Source organism: Bidens hawaiensis, unplaced genomic scaffold (assembly GCF_021521415.1).
Source record: "Bidens hawaiensis isolate Kalapana, Puna unplaced genomic scaffold, B.hawaiensis_p1.1 tig00025457_1, whole genome shotgun sequence".
Classification (NCBI taxonomy): domain Eukaryota; kingdom Viridiplantae; phylum Streptophyta; class Magnoliopsida; order Asterales; family Asteraceae; genus Bidens; species Bidens hawaiensis.
The window spans coordinates 15031-24858 of NW_027494071.1; the positions used below are offsets into that span (position 1 = coordinate 15031).

A 9828-nucleotide genomic window follows, 5' to 3' on the forward strand; every position below is an offset into this window, starting at 1 on the left:
AACTTAACGAAAATTAGTTTGAACCCCCTTATGTTTTTTTTCTTAACGACATTATAATATGACCAATATCGATTTATTGCTGATCGAGATATATAATAATATTATATATTAATTAAATAAGGTTCTAAAAATGTTTGAGCGGTTTTATAAAATAAAAGTTTATAATACGAATATAACTCGAGACTCAAATTTGACGAAATGACGCCCAGTCAGCAAAGAGTGGGAATTTGTTTTTGGGGTGTAATGGTGTAGGGGCTACAAACTAGGCTCACGGTATCTTTTTTTATTATTTTCTTTTTATAATTAAACTAATCAAATAAAAATCAATTTATTTAAATAATTAAATAAAAATGCATTAAAATTAAAAAGAAATAAAAAAAATACATAAATAAAAAAAGATATAACTAAAAAAAAGATACATAACTTAAAAAAATACTGATATCCATAATATTCGCGCATTTTTTCGACTCGTCGTCGTTGCAACAATGCGGCCTCTTCGTGTGACCCGGCCGCTTTGAGGGATTCGTATTCTTTACTCATTTCCCGCAACTCCATCATAGCGGCAATCTTTTCGTGTTGTTTGTTGGTTTCTCTCATGGTATCGTTGAGTTTCTCAGCAAACTTTTCGTTTTTTTATTATATAGGTACCGATACCGGTACGGTACCGGTATCATTCGGTACGGGTACCGATTTTGCTCATCCCTAGCGGTGAGTTTCACGGGTTTCGGTTGGTTCGGGTTGTTTGTAGGATTCATTTTGCTAGATGTTTTGAAGAATTTGGGTATAAATTATGTATGAATTGGATATGAAATGGAGAAGAAGGTGTATGTTTATATATATATATATATATATATATATTGTTTTAATTAAATCTTTTTTGACCTTTTGAAAATGGTCATAATAATAAAATATTATTATTTTTAAACCACGACGGCGACAAAATAACCGCGCCCCCGCCCCTTTTCGCCCACATATCCCGGGGGGGTTGTCCGCGCCTCTTCTCGCCTAAGTTGTAGCCCCACTACACTTAGTCTAGGCCAAAACCACAATCAGCCCTTTAATTTTGTGGGTTTATACATCCCCACGGTTTAATATATTAAAATTCGTATCTTATCGAAGGAAAAAAATGGGTAAAATATCGGTATTGTAAGAAACCGTCCCGTTTCGTTCCCAAAATCTCAAAAAATTGGTACCGAATTAGTACCGTTACATGGTACAATTTTCTCATCACTTCTAGTATAATAATCGCAAAAAGAACAAATATATAAATAAATAAATAAATAAATAAAAGATTATTAGAATATGGGGTTTTGGAATCGTATACCCTCCGTGACTACTAGTAACGCGTGTCAGATTTAACCACATCTTTATATTCCTGTTTATTCTTGTTCCTTCTTCAAGCACATAAAATAACCGAGTCACGTATATGTCAATATATAAACAATAAACATTAGTAGCTAACTAGACATATAAAAATATAATTTTGACATTACTATCCAATTCATGAATTTAGGAATTCGGTTTGGTTCGGTTTTTTCGGATGCAAAACCAAAACCAAACCGTTACTGCAATTTTTACAAAAACATAAAACCAAACCGTCGGTTTTTGTTTCCATTCGGTTTTTTTGGTTTGGATTTTCGGTTTTTTCGGTTTCTTGCACACCCCTAGTTATTAATATCAAATAAACAAAAAATTTAGTTTTTGGTTACAAATATTCAATATTATTTATAAATTTTCATTATTATAAATTTAATTAATTATCTATGTAACCAATGTGGTTAGTGGTCCATTAGCAAAGACAAAACTTTTAAAACAACAATGTGTTGGAGGTATTGGGTTTAAGTCACACTATGACCAAAATTTTTCGTCAAAATAATAATAATAATAATAATAATAATAATAACTCTATGTTACGTTTTAGAATATATTATAGAAAAAAGAAATAAATAAAAGAAAATGTTTTATATATATATGAATAAACGGATTTTTAAACTTCTTACTTAAAATAAATTTAAAAGAGAAGAAAACGAAAATAAAATTAAATATAAAAATCAGTTTAACAAAGTTATTAAAATATTTATATGTTAATAAAAAACAGTTTATTCAAAATATAATATAAAATGTTTTTATACTCTACATGTATATACTATTTTACATAAGAAAAGGAAAGGAAAATGAAGAATAAAAGAAAAATATAATAATCTAGACAAAGAAAACCATTGTATGCAATACATAAAAAACAACAATAAAACCGAGTCCAAACCGAGCTCGGATTTTAGGCATATGGCTGAAACGAGCCAAACTCAAGCTCAAGCTACTTATACCTAAACAAGCTTAGTTAAGCTTGGACTAAAGTCTTTTAACTTATTTTGAAAGTATCTAAAACCTATAACAAATGTAGTCAAGTGAGCAAGAAGCATGTTCAACAAAATGAGTGCATGAATGGATCAATCATTCGACATACAACGAGGGCAATTACACTCGAAACCAAATCCGTTGGACAAAATATTTTGTCTAGCATCGCGATCCATGCTTGCATCGATGTAACATATCCTTAGTTCTTCACCTGCCAAAACAACACAACTATTATTCATGGCTCTTACTACATAACAACATTTCAATATGCATGTTACAATGTTAATGGTTTACGCCTTTACAGTTCAATTTATCATTGTTGTATAGTACTTGGAGGCCTTTGTAACCACGAACTAATACTTAAGCAACGATCGATGAGGAATGGGAATCGATGATTTGAGTAAAACTTTCTCCTAACAGTTCATAACGAATCAACCTATTTCGGGGGGCGATGAATTCTTGTCGCCCTGCATGTGTTTTCTTTTATTATTATTATTATATATGTATGTGTGATATATATAGGGCTACAACATCATTACACCCCTAAAACAAAAACTCACCCTTTGCTGACTAGGCGCCACATAGCCTTAAAGGTTTTGGAGTTAAAAAAGTTGTATATTTTAACATATAATATGCACGCATATGGACTATGGAGAGAGGCCGGTTCGTGTACACTGTACTAAGTGATTTTTCTGTGCAAAGTGTGTGAAGTTACAGACACTTGTTTGTATGATTACAAAACAAATGTAAATAATAAGGCACACCTCATGTCTATAATTACGCATACAAAACACATTTATATACAATAATAACTACGCACGGTAAATGAACTTTTTTTTATAAAATTCATTGTTTAATTTAGCAATTCTGTACATAAAACAAAAGAGAATAAAATACTTGATTTTTTGGTATAATTATTTTAAAAATAATGAAGTATATAAAAGTTATCCGAGTTTTTTTTTTTAAAAAAAAAGTAGTGAAACTAGATAAAAAAAAAGTCACAGATTTTCCTTTTTTGCCAATTTTTTTTTTCTAAACTTAACGAATGATAATAAAGGTTTATGTTGAATTTAAGTGTAAAAAAAGTAAGGGTTTATGTTGAAGTTTATATAAACCCTTTTTATAAAGTACAATAAGAACCTATATACCAACAACAATTTCAAATTAAATCAAATAATTTTAAAAATATTGACCTAACCTGCTTCAATTTCTCTCAGAGCTTTTAATCTTGCTTCCACATTTTCCACCCAAACTATGTGCGTATTCGGATCTATAGCAAAGAAAATAAAACATGCATGTCAAATATGTAATAAAGTCTTATTTAACTTGCATATAGTGTTATGCAGACCGGCGAAAGAATATAAGTAGTTACCACAGTCATGATTATAGAAAGATGGAAGCATGTAAACGGCATTGCCAACAGCAGCTTCTGATTCTACTGATGCAGCAGCTAATGCAAGTAAATCTTCATAACTGTTTCCCGCCAATTCGATACGGAAGGCATTGATACGTATACGTGCCAGGACACCAGCGTACCATTCAATATTTAGAACTGTGTATCAGTTATTCAAAGTTATAAAAACATAAAAGAATATTTTCATCAATTATATTTGTAAAAGTAAGTGTTAATAATAATATAATGAAATTACATGTTAGCTGTTCGTCTTTCAATCCTGAATCTTTTAAGGCGTATCTCAGCAAACAAAGCTCTTCTTCCATCTGGCAAAATATGTGTAGAAAAATATGCTCACTTAAAACTGTTGAAAATAACAAGTGTTCAAATGGCAGCTAAATCTTCTTACTTGCATAGTGTCCTTAGATAATAATAATGATAATAACAATAATAATAATAATAAAATAATAATAATAATAAATCTTCTTACTTGCATAGTGTCCTCGAGATAATAATAATAATAACAACAACAGCAAAGCTTACTTGTGATATCATTTCAGCAGACAAGCGTGCAGGCTGAAGTATGTCCAAACTATTTGCAGAAGTCGCTCCTGATATTACCATGCAGGCCAGTCGTTTGGCGAGAAGTGGATATTTTAAACCCCGGGTTCTTTGAAAGACAGGTTTTGAATCAAAATATGATAAATACATATATTTTTTTATTTTTTATTTTTACTTTTTTCGAAATAGAATTCAACTTTTTTTCTGATAAAAAAATTTAAAAAGTGAAATTAAGATGAGTTCAACTAATAAGAAATTAATAAAAGCATTTGCTTTTACTACCCATGACCAAGTGAATACAAAGTTTATATATTTTCTCAACTTCATGAAACAAATAACAATATCTGCTTCTTATATTTTTGATGCTAATAACAAGATTTCTGAGTTTTTGTTTCACATGTAACTGGCTAAAGCTAAAAGAGAGAGTTAATTCGAAAAACGCTTACCTGCAATGAGCGACAAATGCTGACCAGTCAGCTTCCTTTTCAACTTCATAAAAGCCCTAATAACATACGAGTATCCAATTTCAGGTAACGATTGCAATTCGCATAAAATTTTCAAATTCATTTCTAATTGATGGTTATTAAGATTATAAATTGCAAGCTTTACCAACATTGCCAGACTTCGATTAAATGATTCAAATATGTTACGCTTCAGTTGCAAACTAATGTGGGTTGTATTCTTTCTAAACATGTTACACTGCCAGTAATATAAGTAACTCCTTGTGGTGGAACCAGATGCAGTTAGGGGTGTGCAGAAACATAAAAAAACGAAAAAATCTAACCAAAACGAAAACCGAACGGTTTGGTTTTATTTTTTTGTTTATGGTTCGGTTTTGGTTTTGCATGTAATGAAAACTGAAAAAACCTAATCGAATTTACAGATTTTCATTTTTTTTAAGTAATAATTTATAAGAATTTAAGAAATATGTAACTCAAACATTTTAGCTCAAATGTATAATAATTAATTAGTTATTAAACTAACAAAATGATTTAGACCTAAAATCATTACTTTGTGCAAAAATTTGCCTAAATTTTCAAGCTCAAATGGCAAAACCAAAAAACCGAAACCAAACTGAACCCAACCCGAAAACCAAAAAACCGAAACCGAATAATTTTAAACATTCAATAACCAAATTTCGGTTTTTGGTTCGGTTTTAGCCCACAACCGACCCAATCCGAACCATGTACACCCTTAAATGTAGTCATCAATATTTGTCATAAAGTTTCCGAATCAAGACCGAATTAAAATCGTCACTCGACCACAACTATCTAGTGATCAATTAAGCTTTTCTAGTTCTAGATCATGTACCATTTCATTTAGTGTGAACCAATCCCGCATAATATTTGGGCTAAATTTGGTCTTTCGGCCCAAAATTTTCAAGCTCAAATGGCAAAACAGAAAAAACCAAGACCGAATGTTTTCAAAAATTCAAAACCGAATTTTTTGGTTTTTGGTTTTTGGTTTTTGGTTCGGTTAGCCCAAAACCGAGCCATACAGTCATCAAAAATTGTCAATTAAGATCATGTACCATTTAATAATATTTCATTTAGTATAAACCAATCCCACCCAATCAACTCTTACTCTCAGAGACATATTATCAAACACTTGGTGTGCAAACCTTCGCTTGATCCCGGCATTCTTCGCTACAAAACACCACTCTCCGCGCTTCATAGTCCGAACATTTCGGACTATTCTTGAGACAAAAGTAACAAACTTTATCAACTGAGGAGATAGATGGGTGAGATATTACGGGTTTGGCGGTATGAATGAGCTCGCCCGGGTGTATTCTACGAGTAGCGAATACGCCACGACCGGCTGATTCAGTGAGGAGAACCTGGATAGGAGGCGGTGGTGGTGGTCGGCTCGGGTTCGGGTTAAGGTGGTTATTGGTGGTTGAGAAGAAGTAATAGGCGGTTAGAGGTAGTTTGGTTGGCGGGAAATATTGTTGGGTGATGCGTTTGGAAAGTAACGGTAACATTTTGGACTTTGGTTTGGAAAGAATCATAGACCGGGCTAATAATTTTATACGGCTCGTATCAGCATCAGCTTTTGTTTGACTGATGCTATATGACTTGTAGAGACCTGCACTATAGTCTTGTGTATATTAGTTTCGGTAGAATATTATGTCGTGTCAAATAATCTACGATGGAGTCTTGTACCGAGTTAAATAATTTATAGAATCTTATTTTGTTAGATAATTGGCGGAATTCTATATCATGTCAAATGACTGCTGGCATATCGTATTGTCTCAAATAATTCGTGTCATGTATAAACCGATTAGAATCTTATACGACAAGCAATAATTTGATTTGCATACAAGTTGTATGACTACATCTAAACCCTTATCAGTATTTATACAAGTCCCGTGCATAAATACCTACTTGGGGGGGGGGGGGTCCGAAGGGAGCCCGAATGAACCCAATACCGGGTGGAAACACCCCCAGTTTCTCTTCACATGTTACTCCAAGTTTTATCTCGGATTGCAAAGCAAAATGTGAAGAAAAATGGAGAAGTCGGAAAGGACCCCCAGAGTTTTTATCAGGAGAAAGGTGGGAACACCGCCCTTTTATCGTTGAAATTGTTAAAGGAATAAACGCTTAAATAGCATCCGAATACCAGATTCAAGCATCACGAGATTTGGGCACAATTGTTTTTGTTCAGAAACTTCGAAGTCTAATATGTCATGTCATGATAACCAACTTGCAACATCCACCAAATCAACACACAAAAGCAGGAGACTAACAAACAATTTACGTTACATATAAAAACATGCTTCCGACTTCCTTTCTCGCATCATTCATTAACTAATAACCTTCTGGACTCCTGCTCCTTGCTGGGCTTGGACTTCGATATGGGCTCCTCAAGTAAGACCTTTCTCTGTAGCTTCTGTATTGGGGACTTTGATACGGGCTCCTAGACCCGGAGTAAGACCTTTCTCTCTGCCTTCTGTCTCCAGGACTTCGATAAGGGCTCCTAGACCTCGAGTAAGACCTTTCTCTGTACCTTCTCTCTCGGGGCGAGATGGACCTGTTCATATTCAACCCGAATGGTTAAAATTTTCATAAAAAAAAAGTAGATAATTTTTAAAAATTTTAAAATCTATAAATGCGTACCTTGAGTAACGGCCCTGCCTAGGGGAAGGAGAATAATAACTTGGACTGCGGTGGTACGACCTTCCACGACCTGGCGAACGAGAATAACGGCTCGACGATCCTCTACGGTCATATGAAATTCCCCTGTAATCATTTTTATTTATTAGCAGAGAAATTATTTTAAAATTAAATAGTAATAACTAGACCCGTTTAACTCACCGAGAACGCTCTCTTGCCCTCATTTCTGAAGGCTTTTTCCTATTTTCCTCAGCAAACACAACTGTCAGCTCTCTACCGAGTAGGATTTGACCATCCATATGATATTTAGCCTCAGCAGCATCATCCGGGTCAATATATTGCACAAAACCAAACCCGCGCGGTTCTCTGCAATAAAAACATTTTAAACATCATTTTACTATATATTAACTTCTTAAGAAGCATGCCTATATAAGGCCCATGTATGCACAATTGCACATACAAACATGTCTCTTAAGTTCACCACATACCATAAATATATATCTTTTTTAATAAATAAAGAGTAAAGGTAAGAAAAAAAATCCTAGAGAATGCGGTCTCCAAAGAAATGATACAAACATATGGTTGCTAACCTTGTATTGACAACTTCTTCATTATGTAACATAAACAACTTCAATCTTCAAGTAAATAAAATCATCTTGACAGAAGTCTTGATTACTTCATGTCTTCAACGCTTTCAATAAACAAACCAATGCCCATAAAATATTATAATGTAAAAAGCCACTACATACCGTTGACTCGTTTAGTGAGCAAAAGCATTTTTTTAATTATTTTAATAAATTTAGGTTAATGGTTAGTCTTATAAAGATGAAAAACAGGCAACATGGAGTTAGACAGCTAAGATTATTATTTATTAACTCACCCGCTATAATAGTCGCGGGGCAAGTAAACATCCTTCAAGGGGCCAAACTCTCCAAACGGTCCACGAAGATCTTCTGGTCTGCAAATAAACAAAATTATTAATAAAACGATGTTCAATTAACAATTAATAAGTTTGTAAGCAGAATTCAGAACAAACCTGCAACCACGGCCAAGGTTGCGAACCAAAAGGCTAGTAGGAAGATCTCTAACACGACCGCCATAACGACCCCTAGGGCTAGGACTTCGGTAGTTTCTGCCTCGGTATCTTGGTGGTGAAGGGCTGTAGCTGTAGCTTCTTCCTCTCATTTTCAACCTGCTTATGAAATCAAGACCATATGAGTCAAATACGAACATAACCAGCTAGTATAACTAAAACTGTAAACAAACCGAACAAAACAATGCTTTGCTCATGTTCGTCCGTTAAGCTACTTTCAGACAAGCGAACGGCTCACGAACACCTAACCAAACGAAATTTCGTGTTTGTGTTCGTCCGTTAATCTTTTATCGGGCAAGTGAACGGTTCACGAACACCTAACCAAACAAAATATCTTGTTCGTGTTCGTTCATTAAGAAAATGAGCTTGTTCGTGAACGGTTCAAGAACACAAACGGACGAACACAGACAAACGAACACAAATGAACATAAACAATGTTTTATTTGATTTGTCCAACAAGAATGGTTAGTGTCTAACGGTTTGGTCCGGCTACCAAGTTTATGTTCGTGTTTTGTTTTGTTTTATACAATTATATTCATATGTTAATTTACATATAAATTAATCAATCCCATAATACTCATTTATACTTTAGTTTTATAGTTAATTACTCTGTTTATATCTAAAAACTCTTTAAAAAGGTATTAACTACCTTTAATGAACAAACATAAAATGAAATTCCCTGTTCATGTTCATTCATTTATTAAATGAACAGACTTAGCGCCTAACAGTTCATGTTCATTTGCCGTCCTAAGTACAACGAACGGCAAATCACGTTATTCAAGTTAGTTTAAAAAATATATTGATGAATATAACGCGATCCATTAAGTAAAAAACGAGATCTAACAAACATGACACAAATTAAACTAGGGGTATGCAACAAACAAAAACCCCGACCCAAAACCGAAAAATCCGAACCGAAACAAAAACAGGCGATTTGGTTTTATATTTTTCTAAAAACAGGACTAACGGTTTGGTTTTGGTTTTGCATGTAATAAAAAGCAAAAAAACCGAACCGAATCAAATTCCTAAATTTTTTTTTTTCATATTTTATTTCAAATAACTTATAATAATTTAATAAATATGTAACTCAAATATTTTTGGTCAAATGTGTTATAAATTATAGTAATAGTCTAATTCTATTAGTTAACAATTAACAAAATTATTTACACCTAAATTCTATTATTTTTTGCCAACTTTATTTATTTTACTAAAATTTTAAAGCTCAAATGGCAAAAACCGAAAACCGGACCGAGAAACCGAAACCAAACTGTTTCAACAAATCCAAAAACCAAAGTTTTGTTTTTCGGTTTGGT

The 9828-nt window shown here is 33.1% G+C and overlaps 2 protein-coding genes across 2 annotated transcripts; both read right to left on the reverse strand.

Annotated features, from left to right (window-relative positions):
- Positions 1–2402: 2402 nt before the first annotated feature.
- On the reverse strand, positions 2403–6325 carry LOC143571637 (histone-lysine N-methyltransferase ATXR4-like). Its single transcript, XM_077057013.1, has 7 exons — positions 5931–6325; positions 4756–4811; positions 4292–4418; positions 4005–4074; positions 3728–3907; positions 3554–3625; positions 2403–2566 (listed from the first exon to the last, which is right to left on the reverse strand). Exons 1-7 carry the CDS (start codon positions 6315–6317, stop codon positions 2448–2450), a joined length of 1011 nt encoding a protein of 336 aa, XP_076913128.1. The 5' UTR covers positions 6318–6325; the 3' UTR covers positions 2403–2447.
- Positions 6326–7005: 680 nt separating this feature from the next.
- Positions 7006–8746, reverse strand: LOC143571649 (serine/arginine-rich SC35-like splicing factor SCL33). The gene is made up of 5 exons (XM_077057020.1): positions 8459–8746; positions 8303–8380; positions 7624–7788; positions 7426–7548; positions 7006–7339 (listed from the first exon to the last, which is right to left on the reverse strand). The coding sequence occupies exons 1-5, from the start codon at positions 8653–8655 to the stop codon at positions 7117–7119; spliced, it is 786 nt and encodes a 261-aa protein (XP_076913135.1). The 5' UTR covers positions 8656–8746; the 3' UTR covers positions 7006–7116.
- Positions 8747–9828: the final 1082 nt, after the last annotated feature.